At 37.0% G+C, this 20,306-nt stretch overlaps 1 protein-coding gene across 1 annotated transcript in view; it reads left to right on the forward strand.

Annotated features, from left to right (window-relative positions):
- Positions 1–20,306, forward strand: part of PTPRN2 (protein tyrosine phosphatase receptor type N2) — a 670,971-nt gene that overhangs the window by 256,343 nt on the left and 394,322 nt on the right. The window contains exons 6-9 of the mRNA XM_087729958.1: positions 3,049–3,523; positions 11,028–11,279; positions 12,631–12,671; positions 14,477–14,850. Coding sequence (XP_087586084.1) covers positions 3,049–3,523; positions 11,028–11,279; positions 12,631–12,671; positions 14,477–14,850 — 1,142 coding nt within the window. The remainder of the gene's footprint in view (positions 1–3,048; positions 3,524–11,027; positions 11,280–12,630; positions 12,672–14,476; positions 14,851–20,306) is intronic.

Consider the following 20,306-nt stretch of genomic DNA (forward strand, 5'->3'; position numbering starts at 1 on the left):
GAATGTCCTCTTCCCTCCATCATGTTTCTCCTTTTCCCAGCTCGCTGTTCTTCCTTCCCTTGTTCCCAGAAGGTCCTCCAAAAGGTGGCAAGGTAGGGAGTACTGGGGTGGGAAAGGCAGACGGCAGTTTATGAGAATTCCCTGTACACTACCTGGTGTGTCTGGGACTCTTTGTGTCATCCTCTGCAGTTCCTTCTAGGGAGCGAGTAACACTAAAGAGTTAATTACCCCATGCAAAGACAGGTTGAAATTGAGAGAATATTTATCATACAACTAGTAGTTTTTCACATCTAGGATTTGCTATTAAGTATGTAAACAGCGTTCAACTCATATTTTGACAACTGGCTCCCCTCTTGGTGTTGATCAGAGCAGTGCATACCCTGCAGCTGGTGCACCGAACCGGAGCTACACTGCTGTTGTTTGATGCAGTTCCCAGGGGACATTAAACTATTTCATACACAAAGCTGCTTGATCTCTAGCTCTATATTCTTTGAAACTGTCTTACTCTAGCCCAATTTCTTGGCATTAACAAAACACGTTTCTATGTTAAAGACCACTTGCAGAAGTCAAAAGCCTTGCGTTGGTAGATCATAAGCCAAAGAAGCCAAAATGCCTTTTTTTTTTTTTTAATAAAGTTGCAGAAGCCATAAATCTACAAATCATGATATGGAATCACGGGATGAACCTCTTCAGTCATTTCTCAGGGGGAGGATAACCCTCTTGGAAAGCAAGGATTATATTATAAAATCAACGGACTGTTATCAGAAGAAATAAAACTGTTCAGATGGAAAGCAAAATTATTGTGCATAAATCATAGAATCATAGAATCATTAAGGTTGGAAAAGACCCTTAAGATCATCGAGTCCAACCGTTAACCTATCACTGCCAAGTCCACCACTAAACCATGTCCTCGAGCACCACGTCTACCCTTCTTTTAAATACCTCCAGGGATGGAGACTCAACCACTTCCCTGGGCAGCCTGTTCCAGTACCTGACTACCCTTTCGGTGAAGAAGTTTTTCCTAATGTCTAACCTAAACCTCCCCTGGCGCAGCTTGAGGCCATTTCCTCTTGTCCTATCACTTGTTACTAGGGAGAAGAGACCGACCCCCACCTCGCTACAACCTCCTGTCAGGTAGTTGTAGAGAGCAATAAGGTCTCCCCTCAGCCTCCTCTTCTCCAGGCCAACCAACCCCAGCTCCCTCAGCCACTCCCCATAAGACTTGTGCTCCAGACCCTTCACCAGCTTCGGTGCCCTCCTCTGGACACGCTCCAGCACCTCAATGTCCTTCTTGTAGTGAGGGGCCCAAAACTGAACACAGTACTTGAGGTGCTGCCTCTCCAGTGCTGAGTACAGGGGCACTATCACCTCCCTGGTCCTGCTGGCCACACTGTTCCTGATACAGGCCAGGATGCCATTGGCCCTCTTGGCCACCTGGGCACACTGCTGGCTCATGTTCAGTCGGCTGTCAACCAACACCCCCAGGTCCTTTTCCAACAGGCAGCTCTCCAGCTGAACTAGATAAATAAAGAACTAGATAAAATCTAAAAATTTTTATTCATCTCTGGAATAGCTTATCAGCCTTACTTATTTTGCCTTTACAAAATCCATTAGGAAATATATAAATAATGATTTTTCTGGCTGAATTCTACTAATTGCTCTCCTCTGGGGTATATGATCTCTGCACTCTGGGTGTATTTTGCAGGTTTTTCTGTCCTAAATCATTCTGCTCTCAGTGCGCAGGGACAGTAGTGATCCACTGTAATTCATAGCAGTGAGAGCTGAAATAATCCCTGTCCTAAGTTTCCCAAATTGTAATGTAGTTTGTATGATAGTTTAACCAAGAAACCACATCTGAGAAGCAGAACCTATTCTTCAACATACATACAGCATGTGATGAAACTTCAGCAAAGTGTCCTGAAGGAATTATAAACAAAGAATCTAACTGGAATAATTCTGAATATAAGTAAACCTCTCAGCTGAAATTTTTATTTTGCAAATATATTTAGGGAGTGAATGAAAAGGCCTTTTTGAAATTATTTGGGAGGGTACAACTGGTTTGTTAAAAACAAAAAATCCTGTCTTCAGGTTGTGATCATAACAAAAAATATGTCTAGGATTAAATTATGGTAAATGTAATACTAATTAATGAGGTTTTCTTTAATGTCTTGGCTAGAGGTTTAAAGTACTTAAGGGGAATTTAGAATTTTTCCTCAAAACTAAATTTCATCATTAAAAAAAAAAGTCAATGAAAACAGATGTTATCTTGCAATGCTAGATTCCCAGCTGATGCATGCTTGAAAATCTGAAACTAAAAATAGGAAAACCTAGTGCTGGCCCAAATTTTCCACTTTTATTTTTCAACAGTTTTTTGGTGAAAACATTGTTTTTAGCATAAATTAAATATTTTATACATTCTTGTTTAATTTTCTGACTTGTCTTACTTAATCAAGGAATTCAAAACCAATTTATTGGCTGTTTGTGCATTTCTGTATACTGTCAAAGGACATTGATTAGAGATTTAATTTAGTGAAAAGAATCAAAGATTAATGAAAACTGATTTTTTAAATTAAAAAAAGGATTTTATATATACAAAAGAATGGTTTCATTTTCTCAGTGTTCTTTTTAAAAAGGCATTTTTGTTTTGACTTGCCAGCTTTTGGTAAGTAACCTGAAAAAAAAAAAAGTTATTCTTAGATGTCTAGTAAAAAACGGAGGGAAAATAGTTTTACTAAATTTTCTTTTTGCAACTGAGTACAAATGGTGCATACATAGTTAACATCAAGTTTGGATTTTATCATTCTCTCTCTAATCTCTTTCTTTTTAATAATCTAATAAACTGTGTCACAAAATTTGTACTAAAGTGATAGTGCCTCTTTAAAGCAAACCTGCCAGTTGGAAGTTTGCAGTCTACCTATGCATTGCAGGTTCTAGTTACTGTTTTCCTGATTGGTAAAACACTAAGGGTTATGCCTGCGATTCCTGTGTAACAAAAATTGCAAAGTAATAATGACCCAGTCCTTTTTTTCCACCTTCTACTCTCTCTAGAGCTACATCTATAACAATCCTACCAGGTACTACATGATGCAAAAACCCAAAGAAAGAGCACCTCCTTTGGCTCATGCATCAACATCCCATCAACAGCATGCTGAAAATCTCCGTGGGAGGACCTTCAGCCAGCCTGAGCCAGACAAGTTCTCACCAGAGTCAGAAATGGGGCTTGACCAAAATACCCTGATGGCTGCACTGCATACGTACATCACTCAGAACTTGTCAGCACAAAGCAATGATAAAACTTCTCACAGCAGGACTAAAGGCTCTCACATTTATGCTGATAGATTCTACTCTTCACAAGTCAGTCCTTTTGATGGAACTTTTGCCGAAGGAAAAGCAGAAGATTTGAAAATGAAGAAGCTGTTCCAGCCAAGACCTGTGTCTGGAGTGCTGGGGCCAACCCCTGAAATGCCGAATCATAAATCTGCTTCCCAGGGTGATCCAAAGGACCCTCTGAGTGTTGTGGATGGTAAAGTTGATATTTACTCATTTTAACTTGTCTGAAGTTTTCCTCATATTCACTGAGCATTTTTGAGAAAAAAGAAAAAAAAATTAGACATTCTGTTATATCTCATACTATTGACATATTTATATCTACCATAATACACACAGTAATAATGTTCACCATTCTAACTACTCTTTCCCTGCAAACATCTACCCACATTCTTCAACCCACCTTCCATATGCATGCAGAAATATATGGCACTCGGTAAGACGTAGCATTTATGTAACTTGTTATATTTTCAAGGCATTTTAGAAACAACACACAATTATGGGTATATCTTTGCTATCAAATCTGTTTTTATGCATGCATCCCACACTATATATAGGTAATATAGAAATGCCTGGGTTTGTCCCATTTCTCTGTATTTAACCAGAAATTCATAGACCATGGGTCAAATTCTGAGTTAGACACAGAAATTAACACTGAGATAAATTCTGGCGGAGAACGCAGAGAGGGGAGGAGCCCATCAATTATGTGGATAGGTGGATGCAGAGTAATACAAGAAGGTGGGGTTATAGCTACTTTTGGCTGGACATTCTATAACAAACAACCCATTTGCTGGATTTTCATCTTTTTTTTGCTGATGCTGCTTAACTGTGTGACCAGATCCTGATTTCTTTTGTATGTGATAGTTTGACAAATATTTAAATGAAGATGGAGTGTAACATCTCACGGGATACTGTGATACATTTTAAGCGTTGGTTTGTAAGACAAGATGGGTCTTCACGTCATGGCTGGGGATCAGGTAGAGTTTAGAAAATAATTCTCATTCACTTTGTTGTCTCTCTAACCTAACTATTCATGTTATTCCAGTGGTTCAGAATGCCTGAAAAAATGAAAAAATTGGTCCTTAGCCATTGCCAAGCAGTTACATCTGTTACACTGTAGTCACCACTATCCCAATGGATTTTGGTGATATGTAAGAGGGTTCCTTTGAATCCCTTCTGTAGTTATCATCATCCATAAAGTTTAACGTTCTTTGATTTATTTTGGTTTTGGTGTTTGTTTGGGTTTTTTTCCTAAAACAGAACACTCAGAAATGTCAAAGTTGCAGCAGAGGAAAGATAATGCTTGCAATCTAAAGGATGCTCAGAAGCGAAAGCATTCTTGGTATGGTGCCCAGAGATAATAGGTTTCAAGGAACGAACTATAATGTAAAATCAAATCCAGGTGGCACTGTAAGTTTCTTGCACAGGTTAGAGGATTTTGTTGCTAGACTCAAAACAAACTAGGCACATGCTGGTTTCATTATACTCCAGCTGTTCCACTTCACCTTTCCTGGTAGGAGCCAACCGGGAAAAAAATGCTTAACACTTGGAGGGAATAACATGTTTCACAATTCATTGTGTTGTACTGCTTTGACTTCACGTATATAATGTGCCCTGTAGGAACTTCTTCCATTGCATTAGCTTTTAAATGTTGCATAGACATAAAATTATGAATCATTTGAGTAGGAAATAATATGGTTTCCTTTGTATTTTTGAGCCACTAAATAGTCTCATAAGGAAGTGGTGAGGTCAAATCCCAGCGTATTTGTTGTTTAAAATGCTCTCCATTAGAGTGATGATGGTTTGGATTCAGATTTGCCATGCTGACTGCCCATCTCTTTCCACTTTTGACCTTTCTCCAGTCTCTCTGGTGCTTCAGGATTTTTGTACACTTGCAGGTTGTTTCTCTCTCGCACTCTCTAAACCACAGAACTGTTCAAAAACTGGAAAGCATGGGGTGCAGTCACATGAGCTCAGTTCTCTGCTGTATCTGATACAGGATTAGACAAAGGAACTTGAATGGGATAACAATCCAGAATGTACTGAGCAGATTAGCACTGAGAATTGCTGCAAAACAGTGGCAGGTAAATTAGCTAACAAGGCACCCTGAGGGAGAAATACCAGAGAAGGAAATGTGGAGCTGTTTTTCTATCAGATTTGGAAACTATTACCTCTAGAAGTAGCATGATGCGCATGGGTACTGCCTTTGTAGTCACTGTGCAATAGTGGAATCGTTAATCCGTCTTCTGCACCAGCCATATTTAGAATTTGCCTCAGTTTTAAGTGATTTGTTCTAGTCTACTCATTTTTTATGTATTAAATATTACAGAATACATCTCTCTGTTGCTTTGGAAAGGTTGCAAAATTAGTAATTCAGATGTCTCTTTTTAAAAAATTAAAAACTTCCATGTTTATAGAGCAAAGATATTTTTATATGTCCTCTGTCTTGCAAAGCTGTAGTCACCAATCCATATGGTGCTCAGCTGCTGAGGATAGCTAATATGTGGTCGGTAGGGTGATGGGGTAGAAGACAGAGCACCCTGTGGGACTGCTAGCAAAGTTACTGCTGCCATACCATTGAGCTGTCAGGCAAGCTGGCTTTGGCAGTTGCGTCAACGGAGTATGGAGCATGATTTACATGCTGTACAATAAAAAGCTGTTTTCCCTTGCTAAGCTGCTATTGTTACCTACTAGAGGAATTCTACTGGTGAAACTGGTATTAAAAATTACATCATCTAAGATATACGTGCCTTTACTGTCATCGTGGTTGCAAGGCAACTATGAAAGGCAACTTGCCTTCTTCAGTTCGGAAGCTGGAGCTAAGGGAGAAATCTGGTTTGCAGTACAAGCCCTGTGAAACATGGCTGAGCATTGCCAATTCTATTTAGAAGGGGTCAGTGGGAGAGTACGAAGGCTGTGCACAGGTACATGCATGTTCGAGTACATGTGCTGCTTAAGTGATATGCCATTGCAGTATCCATCTGCTTTTTGGTCTTTCTCCAACAATATTTTCTGATTTTAATAAATTCATAATAATTTCTTTAAATTACCCAAAGGTGTTTGTAAATAAATGCACTGATATTTATTTGCGTATCAGCCTTATCCAATAATATGCAAATGTTATACAAACATGGACAAGTGCCATAATAAGAAGTGGAAACATCCGTATTTAGCATGGAAGTTTATTAACATCATATCAGTAACCTCATGAAGTTAGCAAGACTCTTTATGTAGACCTCCACTTCACCAGGCTGTTATAGACGTTTCAATGACTGTTCCTGCTGCTATGCTGAACACACGATGCTCCTCATACTTGCTAGCTTTGGTTATTGCTTTTGGTCCTTGACATTTTAAATCACACTTGTAGTTGTTCAGTAAAGGTAGCATATAATGCCTAAGTTTTACTCATGTTGACAAAAGTCTGTATTTAGGAGTTCGTTTGATGAGCTGTGTCCAGGTGGCATTGACCAGGGCAGGAATAGCAGCGTCAGAGGAGCAGGAGGCTCCTCTGTAACGGATTTATTTAATGAGCCAGGAGGACCTGCAGTAAACCTGTTAGTGTTATCTGGAGCAGGGCTTGTGACCACTCATTTTCTCATGTGGTTCCCTGCCCCATTCCCCCATTTCCATTTTGTTTGAGATTGAGACTGCTTTGTTATTGACTATGAACCTGTGGAAGTGGACTGGAGAGAAAAGACTTGGCTAAGAAAAGTCAGTTCGGAAAAAAATTAAAAGGAATGGAAATGACAAGGCTGTATTGATTGTATGTTGTTGAGTAGCTCAGTACTTGGTCTTGACAACTAGCCGAGAAACAACCTGAAATAAATAAAAATCTAGTAGTGCTACATTAATATAGCTCTTTTAATTATATATGTCCTGAAATATAATTCTTTTTCTAAGATTTGTCTTCAAATATTGATGTAATGGCCAGGGACTAACTTAAATAAAATTTAACAGGCAAATGCAGATGCAAATTATTTATCTGAGGCTCAAAACTTGCTTTCAGCTTGGAAACCTCAGGTTGCTGATTTTTCATTTCAGAATTTTGAGAGACTTTTGACTTGAATCTGATGCTGAATTCCTGTAATTTGAACTAGCTTTTTTATTGTGAATGAATGAGCATTGTTTCTACAACTTTTGCTCAATGATGCAATTGCTTTTATGCTGTTCCATTTGCTGGAATTTGCTTGAAACCCCTCCCTATGATTTTGCTAAAAACTTCATAGTATTACTAACCACTCTTTTGAAGTATTTTAAGAATCTTGGTCCCGTATTCAGAAAATAGGTAAACTTTCAGGACTCTAAGTAACATTAGCACTGAATAAACTTGAGAATCTGAGAGTCTAAATTTTGAAAAAAATAGTGCTATTAGGCATGTAAATGGTTTTGAATTTTTTTCATGAATCCAACTTCTTGGTAAGATGTTTCCTAATAGCTTGAAGAGCACAGTAACTGAATGACATTCTTCTTAATGTTTTATGGATAGAAAGCAGCAGTTCTCAGTCAAGGGAAAAGAAATGTGTTTTCTGTTCTGAAGTTGAACAAATTAAAAATGCTTCAAAAATATTGTAGGAAAGTGAGCGAGTGACCCTAAAGCAGTCAGTATCATTTAATAGTTAGGAAACTCATCTGGATACTGGGAAACTCATGTTCAAGGCTCTATTCAGCTAGCCATTTTGGGCACGTTCTCTCTTCTTTTGCCTAAAATTGAATGTTAATAAATTATGTTTGTGTGACTTAAAAACCGTTCATTCTTGGCAAAGGTGTTTTCTAAGACCATTCTACATTTACAAGGGGTTTAGAAATACAGAGGTGGATTCTTGATCTGCACTAAAAATTATTACTTGTAAATATTATTCCACGATTGCAAAAACCTTCAAAATCTCATTTGTAGATTGTTAGCTGCTGCATGTCATGGGTTATTCATATCAATGGATAAATGGCAAAAATTCTTGAAAAAGAGAGTCACTGAAGTCATCACAGTTTTCATTGTTTTGTAGATGCACTGATGTCAGGTAATCAAACAGTGTTTCAAGAACACTTTTTCTTACTGTGATGTGCCTTGCAATGTGTCTTTATACATTTAGTTGAAAAGTTTTAGTTTTGATTTGGAACTGACATGTATTCTGGCCTTTTTTTGCTGACTTTATTAGCTCTGCTTCAATAATTTATGTTTTTCTGTCAGGCTATTGTCCAATAGTTCTATAAAACATAAGAACAGAAACGATACCTAAGCAGACACAAGGCTTTTGCAGTAATCTGGCAGCGCGGGTATTTCCTACAGCTTAATTTCCTGCATTGCTGCTATGTGTAACAACTTCTAATGGCCATCTTCCAGGTAGCTGTTGTGCTTCTTGAAAAAGTTTCTTGAGCTCAGTTTGATCAACTCTAGTGAAAACTCTTATTGCAGTTTGGATCAATTTGCTCTTGTAGATTACCTTCCCAAACAAAAGCATTTGGTCATTATGTTTTTACTATATTATTAAATTCACAATAGGGGATGAATACAATACAATGAAATGTGGGAAGGAAAGTATTCAATGATTTCTGTGAAATGTTACTGAGCTTCCATCAAACTTCAGTCCTAATTTTGCTACCTCCAAATATCTTGGCCCAGAATGTTTGGCATAGGTCATGAGATTAAGTCTTTGACTCTCATTACTGAACACTTGCTTTCCTGTACAAAGCACTCTGCTATTTCAGTATGGTACCATAATCTTTGTTGGCTGCCACAGTTTGAAGCAGCATCATAGATTTAATCTTTTTTAATGATAGTTGCACTCAAGTGTGTTTAAAACTATGCTTTTGTAAGGAAATTTCAGAAGTTCACAGCATACAACCTCAGCTGAATTTTATAATGAAATCAGTAGAATTTTGTCATATCATCATGGTGGACTATTGGAAAGATATATCCTTTCAACCTGGAAAAGAAAGTACATCAAAGAACCATCTTCCCCATGTGTCAAAACCCTCTTTGACTCACAGTAAACCTACTATTTAAACTGCTTAAGTTATCTTGGTTTATATTGACTAATTAGGGAAAACAGCATTAGTTTAGTTGGTGAATTATGGGGCAGGTGAGAGGAAATTAATCCCTGCCTTGAGATGGCATTGAGAAACTGATGGTCAGCTGCAGGCTCTAACCTCTTCAGCTAACACTGTAGGGTCCAAAAAATGACAGACGTGTCCAAGGTCTTGGCTTTTTTTCTCAATGAAAAATAATCCTTGATTCTTGTCCCCCTGCAAAATCACATATGATCTGCTGCCTCTTCCCTGGAGCAGAAGAGTCTCTAACTATTTCTTCTTTCCTGGTCTCTAACTACTTCTTCCTCCTTTGCTGTGAGAAGAAAAAACCTCCTCTTTAGTTCTTTTTCTAGTAGTGTTACCCCTTTGCACACCTACTTTTTTAATTCACCTTTGTGTAAGCCTGAAAGCTGACAGCATGGTCCCAAAATCTTGTTTACAGACAGTGATGAACATGTCCAACCACAGGGCTTAACAAGGAGAATGTTACTATAAGAAAAAAGGTTGGATGTTGCCTTCAAACTGCTTATATATAAATTCATAGATTCAACAGAGATTTAAAAGCAGTCCATATCTTCCTCTACTTACACAATACTACTTATGTGAAAGAGTTTTCTTGCTTGCATGCATATGCATATGTATGCTAAATTCCTGATCAGCATGAATAAGCAGAACAGAGGCATGATTGAAAATGGTTTTGGTATGCTAGAGTAAGCCCTACGTTTAGCGTCTCATACCCCAAGGGACATTAGGCTGAGTTTTGCAGTTATACAGAATGGTACTGAAGGATATATGCAGTCAGAAAAGTACCTTCCCTGAAGAGCTGTTATGCTACATCTTCTAACTCACCTTTAATATTCATTGTCCTTGAATTTCCTCATCTTCAAAACTTTTGTCACATCAAGGTTGTTTTGTTTGTTGTTTTTTTTTTTTTTCCCCCACTAAACATAAGTCCATTTGCTTTCCCTGGCCTGCAATGCCATCTTAACATTTCTTTCCTCAATATGACTGATAAAACATTCATAGCTGACAAAATAGTAAAGTTCATTTTTGACAAAATATATATTTTCCAAGAGAAATCAATACCATTTAGAAGGTTTGTCCATTACATATCCATATACGTAATAGACATATATCCATATCCACTTCTAATTGAAGAGGAGTTTTTTTATTGAAAGAGAAAATATCGTTCCCCCAACCCCCCGCCCCGAACTCTATATAGCTATTTACCTTGCAAAAAGCAAATCACCAAAGAAACCTGATCTCTAATCAACAGTAGTGTTGTTTGCGCTATCTTACTGCAGCTAAAAAAAGTTAAGCTACCTTAACACTTGTCTTCAGTATTTTGAGTTGATTTAGACTACGAAACCATGCTCTTGTAAAGAAAAAGTGACAATTTTATACCCCTCACTCTAGGACAACTTGCTGGGTTGTAGTGGCATCTATCCCCCAGTCGCTGGCACGGATTCTCCTTGTCATAAACTCCAACATCCATTTATAATACTGTGTTTTCTGTAAAGATGGCAGCATGAATGTGTATGCACTCTTTTGGAAAACAGATGCTCTCCATGAAGGAAAAGCTATCTTTTAGGAAATGTGAAAGATACTTAGTGATACAAGCACATGTGCTTCATGTATGCAGCTAAATCCTGTGCGTCTGTTGTTTTGTGATCCAGAGACACTTATTAAGGATGTATTGAAGGACCTAGAGAAACACCAGGTGAATGTGGAGAATCTGAGCTCAACAGAACTGGATGAGATCGCTGATACTATTGCCAATGCAATTCAAACAGTTGGCATTCAGGAAGAAATGGAGGAGGGTGCTGGAAAAAACAAAGACAAAACAGAAGCACAAATGAAAAAAGGAGGTGCTCAAGGAAGGGCAGAGATTCACACTGGATTAATGGAAACTAGTGTTAACATACCAGGTATTAATTCTAGGAGTTACATACAGCAAAAGATAGCTACCCTAATTTTCCTTTATTGTTTCACAATACTGCTAGACTCTTTTTAATAAGTTTTAAAGAGGACAAGAGGGAAAGTTTCTTTATTTTTCCCTGAAGGCTGCACAATTTTAGCTTTGCTGTTTTCTTTTTACAGCAGACACTTTATTGAAAATGCATCTTTTTGTGAATCCTTGGTCTTCAAGCTTCACAAACAAGATAAACCTACACACCCAATTATATTGAAATACAAATTACTTTATGCTGTGTGGTCTAATTTCTCTTTCTTGAAAACTGGATGTTTAAGCAAAATGATAATGAAAAATGATTATATTCCAAGAATGTATTTCAAAATATGTGGGGAAAAAATGGTCTTACAGATAATTGTTCTTTAATGTACCACAATTACTTGTAGAAGAAAGTCTTAGATAGGTACAGGTAGAAAACTACTCATTGCCTTTCCTGCTTAGGGAAATAAAAGAGTCGTTATTGTTATTTGCTTCTGTCTGGACACATATTTTCCTGGTGATGCAGGTTCAGGAGCTATAGTAATTGCCATAAATGAGTTGATACCACAGTGGGATGGAAGTTACTGCTTACCCATTCTCTATTTTAGGAGTGTTATATCTAGGACACCAAAAACATATGCTGTAAGTGATAAATGGTGATTTTAACTTACTTTCATTTTTCATGGTGAGGTACTGAAATTTTTACTAGTTAGGGGTATTCTGGTTATTTTAATTGCCAGTTCTTTTTGTAGATTAAAATGAGCAGCCCTGAGGGTTTGTCCTGAATCATGCTGGGAGAGGTGAATAAGACTCAGATCATAAACCAAAAAGCCAGCATTATTTGACTGAGGTTAATGATGTGACTGCATATCATCACTGTAGTTAAGCTGTAACATGGTTTTTGGTAGATGATCTCTATTGAAATAAGTAATCTTCTTCCACCAAAATATGTATGAGGGATGTGTATGTTTCCTTATCCTTTAAAGTAAATTTCCATTCAGCTAGCTAGAGCCATTTTATTGGGTTTTTTTTCTTAGATATTGATAAACTGATATGAAGATTGGACACTTAATTAGCCAAATAACACCATTACATTGGCTCTTGAAGTACTCTGTCTATTGATCTTGCATTAATTTGCTATCGAAGTGGGGTTAGAATAACAATACTGAATTATACAGTGCTCTTTACTCTGCCCTTTCAGCTTTGATGTCTTAATGTTTAAATTGCATAAAAAGGCCACCACTACAAAGCAGCCTATAAGCAGTGTTTGTTTCATATATGATGTTTTCCCTTCATAATTATGTATTTGTGCTTCTTATATCCCACAGACAATGGAGTGCATGAAGCCAGTGCGAGAACTGATAAAGAGGTAGAGTACCAGTATTTTAATAAAACAAGTATTCCATCTCAGAATGTCAGGTTTATATGCAGTGAAGGTCAAAAACACACTTCTGAAACATAAGACTTGTTTTGTGTCTTGTATGGTTATAATTCAATATCACAGCATAGGCATGTTTTTGCTAATGCATTGAAATGTTAAATGAACATTTATTTAAACCTTAACCAAAATAAGTTTGGCAGTTCAAAAAGCCAAAATCAAGTTCTGTTTTGCCTTTCTTTCATTCGTAAGTAGATAGAATTCATAACAGATCCCAAAGTTCAGGCAAATTCAGGCTTTTCCTCAGGTTAGTAAATTTTGAGTATCGAGGTGTTCTTGAAAACACCTTTCTTTCACCTGTTCTTTGGCTCTTAGTTCTGGGGAACGTAAGCGTTCTTGTTCAGATAATCTCTCTGGTTTTCAGAAACAGATGAGTACACATATTCCCTCTGAGGGCACATGTTTGTGGGAGGGTTCAAAATTCCCTCTCCTTTCATGGGATCCGTCATTCTTCACTTTTTCACTTTACCATTAATTCTTCCACATTGCTGAATATCAGAGATATTTCAAAAGCTCTAGGCATTACATCTTGTACCCTAGGTGGTAACATCAAATTTGGGATTTTAGTCCAGATTACTTTTACAATAGTCCTCATGAGCTTTGAATCATTTCCTATAGACTTATGTCCAATATTCAGCCATTTTTGAGGTATATTCATCTTTCTTTTTCTGGGTTGCATGGCGCAGAAAGATCTGAAAGAAATATTTTTAAAAACTGCTGTGAAACTTCTCCTACTATATACTCTATCAAAAGCTAACACTGCAAGACTCATAAACTGGCAGACTCTCTTGTGTTCACGGTAAAATCTCTTTAGTAGCTGCCCTTCTACCAAGCAAGGAAATCACACAAGTGGACAATGTGGCAGGAGCTTTAACCACCCACATGAAATTCTTCAAGGAATGAAGCACTGCATTCACAATAGACTTACAGAGGATCCCATGTATAGATCTCTTAGTGACAGTTTGAATAGGGGATATGATAGAAAAGAATATAATGTGACACAGAGCACAAAGTGCATGTTAGCTATCATTTCTTCCCAAATGCTTGGCTGCAATAAACTTATATAATGAAAGTAGCTAATGAATTGTTCCGGGCTTGTGGTTTGACTTTTGCTCATTTGCTTATTATTTTGATTTATTAGACAGATTTTTTTCTGTGATCGTATATTTAGCTTAGTGGATCACTCACAGTTTGTCACAATTTCTAGAAGTGAATAAGTGAAATATAACTCATCACATAATATCTGTTCCCTTTCCTGTGTTATGACTTGTGAGACCCAAGACGTATGCATGTTTCCAGTCCCAACACTTAGGCATATTGGTGGATATTTCTATTATTTCTCCTTTTCATTAACTTATTTGATAAGAAAGTTTTATTCTCATCAATACTTAAACACACAGACACATGAAAATGAACACTATCAAAATACAGAGAAAAGGCTATCTAGATTCTGTGATATTTGAAGAAGTAATTGTTAACTATAGCATTTTTTTGCCCTTATTAAAATTATTGAAAAATACAGTGGCATAATTTAATGCTCTTTTATTATTACTGAATAAACATTATGTTCTTACATCATCTGGTAGCATATAGAAATTAAGAAAATGATCATGCAACATTTTTATGAGTAGACTCTACCATATCAATAAGAGTTTGAAAGATTATATCCAGGTTTGGTTCAGTATAACATTCCTGTGTTTAGTTTTAAAAATAATAATAACATTTTTTTAATACAGGAGAACCCTGCAAAACTAGTTAACTTCTTGAATGAGAATGTATTACCTGAAAATATGTCTAAATACCTTATACCTGAAGAATCTACTAAGACAGAAACCAAGAAATCTGAAAACACTGACTCTTCATCCTCAGAAGAAATAAATGCTGATGTGGAAAATGTAAAAAGTGAGACTTTCTCTAGGGAACTGACAGCTGCAAAGAACAGTGAATCTGACTCCAAAGACCCGAGTGAGACCCGCTACTGGATTAAGAACACTTTAATGCAGGATGGAAACTCCTATGAAGAGCCTCAGAAAAATATGGGCCAAGGCTTACAACTTGAAGTGAAGTCTTCTGAGGAGAAAGAATATGGTTATATTGTGACAGTGAAAGAGTAAGTACAGCAGCCAATTTGAATGGCATTTTTAACTGGAGAAAAGATAAAGTCATTGCACCTAATGAAATATGAATGTACAAGAGGAAAATGCCACAGGCCTGATTTTTAATACATCTGAAACTGTTTGGAACCCGTTCAGTACTTTGATGAAAATACAAGAAAACAGTTCCATTTTCTTACAGTTGCCTTTCCTCCAATGCAGAAGATATTTACTTTGTAGGTCTTTTGCTTAGACCTCTCTCTATCTTCTCATGTTCCAGTGACCTTCCGATATGTCAGTAAGTGTGCTTATGGTTAGGATGTGGGCTTTAAATATTTGACTTGAAAGTAGCCTAAATATCAATGCCTGAGTCATTCTTTCAAAAAATGACACACAATAATAAAGCACAATATTTTCTCAGTAGTTTCATTTTGATCTGAAAATAACGCATATAGGAATCCAAACATCACATATGCAGCTAGTTTAGAAAGAAAGACCTAATGATTTCAGGTCATGTCACTAATGAATTTGACATTTAATACTATACTTTTAAAGGACAGCTTTTTTCCCCTGGTGATACACAGTTTATTATAGGAACATTTGGAGGTTTAGAACCACGTGGGCACTTTTACATCCTTTCCTCCGCTGTGAGGACAATGTTATATTTGGTTAGCAATCCCGACTTATCTTCTGTGAGAAATTAGGAATTTCTAGGTTGGGCTTACAAACCTCTGCAGAGCATTACAGAGAAACTGAGACTGAAAATTCTGTAGAATTCTTTTGACTGTCTCAAACTTATTGATGGGATTGAAGGCAATAGGACTGTGGAGGATTCTTGCTTTTACCACAGAGTTTCTTTGAAATGCATGTGGCTGGGTATCAGAGGGCATCTTCTTGTTCACCTTCTCCCAGGGGCTTGAGAAAGATGGGATCACAAAGAGAAAGGATGCCATTTGGGAGCAAGACATTTTATATGGTGCATGGAGGGACAGGCAGAAGAGAGGAAAGTGAAAGCTGAGGCTCGGCAGCCTGCAATCAGAGAGAGAGAGAGAGAGAGAGAGAGAGAGAGACTTCTCAAAAAGTAGGGAACAAACACCCACTCCTCAGAGATAATGGAAGGAATATATTTCATAAGAACTCAGAGGTTACCCTGCAGAAAATAAGTTACTTAGTGGAATGAGAGATGCTGAAGGAAAGGGCTCACCTTATGAGGACATAGTGGGGATGAGAGTTATGTTAACAGATCCTTGCATTGCTATCTTGTCTCATGCCGAGTTTTATTTTTACCATTTTAATGTTAAATTTTATTCACTTTCTAAAGAAACCCAGCTCTAGACTTTAGAAAAGACCTTTCGGGACTTTTGGAGTACTTGCTTTAAGGAAAGTCCCAAATGATTTGAGGTTTTCATACTTCTGTTAACATGTGTGTGTGTCAGTAACCACTGTTAATCATTATTTAATGACCAAGTGCTTTGGATTTAATTAATCAGTTTTAAACTGGTTTTGCAATTACACTTTTCAGTTGTTTTCTTGTAATGTTCATTTTCATTGAATGGTTCCTGTATCAGGCTCACCATTCTCAAGAACCTGCTCCAGGAGAAAGCTAGTTATTACAGAGGATTCTTCCATTTTTTTGTCTAGGTCATACCTGAGTCCTTCAGGTAGGTTACATCTCTGTTTGCTTTTTGTCAAGGGGGCACTCAGGAGTCTCCTTCTGTGTTTTTGAAACCAGTCTACCAGAAATTGATGGTATACCCTAGTTTAACCACACCTCTTGATTCCTGCCTATGAATGCTACATGAAGCAGCAGAACCCAGTTTTTCCCCAGCTCAGTGCTGCTTCCCCAAGCCTTTTAACTCACATCAGTCTGGAAGGCAGCTTTATATCCAACAGTATCTTAATGACACCATGTCCCTTGACCATCCAGACTTATTTGGCTCATAAATTCTCTAAAAGCTTAGAACTTTCACAGCTCTATGTAATGGGAGATGTTCTGACGTTCAGTCTTCACAGCATGTAGTTTCTTCAGTGTCATGTTACCTGATTTTCTTCTGAGCTAGTCCTCTGCTGATGGGTTTTACCTGAACTGTGTCTACTATTCTTCAATGAAACTTGCTGATTGTTATCAAAACAATTTTAGTTTTTAATGGTAACCAGCTCATTACACAAAGCATAGAGCACTTAACTGATAACTCCTCGCTACATTCTTACCGCTTTGAGTACAACTAGATGTCATCTTCTCCAAAGTCACCGTAGAGAAAAAGAGAATAAGCTTTCATGGTTTTTTTTTCAGTTCCTAATCCAGAATAAGTTAATTGTTAAAGAGAATTAACTGATTGAGTTGAACTAAATAAAAATTCCTTTTGTACCCGGATTATGTTGCATTTGATCTGCAGCAAAGAGATTTTGGTTCAGGGTTCTTAGCCAGTGACTTATAACTCTTCAGTGATTTGACCTTCTTCAGCATTTCAGCTGCAAAATATATTGGTTTAATTTTTGTTGTTATTGTTGTTAAACTTCTTTGTTTTGAATTGGTCTATCTGAAATGTAAGAGTAAAATGAAAACCCCATATTTTGCAAAACAAAATTTATATATTTTGGAATTTTGTAAGAATAACAAAACTTGTTCAGGGAATTCCACATCCTAAAAATGGACTAGTCCACTCTGCAGGGACAGTGAAATAGTTTCTGCAGCAGCTGAGGGATCTGTTACGTACTAGTGCTTCCCACAACCATTTCTTTAGTACATAAAGTGGCCTTAGAGAGCAATTGGATCAGTGTAGTTGAGAGTTTCAGTAAAGACTTGTTTTCATGAATGTTGCTGTAATTGTGTTTTTTCTTGGGGGAGAGAGGATAGAGAAAGGGATGTTTGTTAACTATCACTACACAGAAGAGAAATTTTAATGTCCGTTTAAGGAACATTTCTTTAGTTAGCTTCCTATATTGTTAAGTTTTTGTACCAAAAATCTTACTGGCTGTTTGCAGTAAATAAACAGTATTAATAAATGGGTTTGGTGCATGCTACACATTTATATATAACTGTACATGCATGTTATATTCATACAGCGAAGTAAAGGGGCTGGAATTATTCCGAGCAAGATCTTTAATCTATGTCAGTCTAAAAACACTCCTGTTTGAGAGGTGATTGTAGTCTGTGAGTACTCAGGAAATTGATTTAACAACTGATCTTTGATATTTTGTGTTTAAATCTTTATGCTTTTTTAAAGTTTTCTATTTTAAATAGAGAGGAAGCTGGAGCTAAAGGTAGACATGGAGTAATATCTTTCTAATAGCCTGAGTGTTAGTCAAATTCATATTTGAAGTATCTTTCTTCCAGCAATTAGCACATTTGAGATTATAAACCTAAAATTATTATTTAGGTGGGGGTTTTTAATCCACTTTTAACTTCTGCACACAAAATGAAATGCCAAAATATAATAAGAGGTACTTATTTATTTTCCAATACTACTATCTTTGTATGTTTTTCTTCTTCCTCCATAAAGCAATAGGTCATAGTTTCAATCCATCAATTTTTATTGGCCACGATTTTTTGGAACAGCAAAGCTTCATTTTTACAGCTGAAACAGTGGTCTTTTGGTGAGAAAGGGAAGTAGTCCAACATATTTGTACACTGGGGATAATAGCTTGAGTTCTTTTCACCTTCTGATCTGAAAATGGAACTGAAAAGATTATACTCGGTTGTATAGTTGACAGATGTCAGGGGTGATCCATTCACTATTAGATTCTCAGGCTTCCATGGCTTTGCAAGTGTGACCCAAGGAGATATTAAGACTGCTTCAGTGAACTCCTAAGATCCCAGCTTTTAATTGTGCCACAAAGCAAAGATAAACATTTCCATGTAATACTTGAAGAAAAGATTTGTGATAGTTTAAAGACTTGTCAAAACGGCAGTCTGATTGTCAATGGCAAGAACAATAGGTCACTCCTGCTGTGTTTGTCGAGTGACCTTTCAGATGGTTGGAGCAGTGCAATCCATACCAATCCATAATATCCATCAGCACTAAGCTTCAGAATGAATTGACAGTTTCAGTGTAGAAAATTGTCCAGCAAATCCTCCACTGTGCTGCTTCAGCACTTTATTATGCTAAGAAACCAATCAAATTGGGTGATTTACTTTGTTTACTCTTTTCTCCTTCAAAAAATTGGTATTCTACCACTGTAGGATTTGTGTGAAAGAGGTTTGCTTCTTTCTCAGCATAACTGCTTTGAACTGTTTCTACTAATTTTAGCTCTGAAATTCTAGAGTAATCTTATAAAACAAAGTTATCTACATGATGTTATTTTCATTTGTGTGCTACTTTGGCCATAGTTATAAAATACCTCTCCCTTATAGGGGGATACATCAATGTGAGCTCTCAAATCAGAGAAGTCTTTGCCTTTGGACCAAAGAACTATTCCTATTTTCTGAACTTCTAATTCTTCAAGTATGGAAGACTTTTTTGGGGTTGGAAAAAATGCCAACACTCCCATTTGTCTGGCAGGATATGCTCTAAGCTGAGGGCCAAGGTCCCACAATCAAAACATTGTTTAAATGTTTACCTTCCTGGGCCCCTCATGAGGAAACCCAAAGCCTGCCTTTGCAGAACATGTAGTTCTTACCATCTCCAGTAAAGCTAAATGCAAGCTGCCACATTCTCGGGAGTTTAAATAGTTGACCTGGTGGGCAATTTCTTAAATATGAGATTGAGTAGTTAGACTTAAATGCACTAAGAAAAATTCTAACTTCTGAGAATAAAGTTAATCTCTTTTCACTGCTTATCATAGTCTTTTGAGCTTTGAAATCAAGTCATGGTTTTCTGAAGCCATGCTTGGACAGCCAATGCAGAGGAAACTGTCCTGTTTTGTGATTTATCAGAGTGCATGTGCTTGAAGCTTTTAATGTAAATGCAAGATCACAGACAGCTCATGGCAGCTCTGTTAGCTTGTGAGCCAACTTCTGGCATTGTTTTATTAGTCAATTCCTGGATATTTCGTGTTTTGTCATATGTTAACTCTCAATTCCAGACTGTCTATGTAAAATTATATAGTCTGTAAATCTGTTCACAACATGTTAACTTAATTGGACCATACATGCATTTCTATACATTTAATTTGAGGTAGCTGGTATTCTGCTCAGATGCTGTGAAAAAGCTGAAAATGGATCTTGTGTTCATAGTATAAAATTGCTGTGGAATATGATTAGTCTGACTCATTTAATGTGCTGAAGGGTTAGGTTAATTCCAAATGCTTGATATTATGTCTCCACCTTTACAAAGGTGATAAATGATACCGCTTTGCATATAATGATTACTTTCCACAGGATGGTGTTTAGGTTAGGACCCTGAAGCTGAGTTGTACAGAACTCTTGGTTTATTCCCCAAGTTTTCTGTTTTCCTAGGCAAGTCATTAAAGAATTGTATTTTTATGGTCTTCATTATTGTTTCCCCTACCAGGTTAAAATATTTAGTGCGTT

The sequence above is a fragment of the Nipponia nippon genome, unplaced genomic scaffold, assembly GCF_047370975.1.
Source record: "Nipponia nippon isolate SJK-2023a ecotype South Korea unplaced genomic scaffold, ASM4737097v1 scaffold_1, whole genome shotgun sequence".
Classification (NCBI taxonomy): Eukaryota; Metazoa; Chordata; class Aves; order Pelecaniformes; family Threskiornithidae; genus Nipponia; species Nipponia nippon.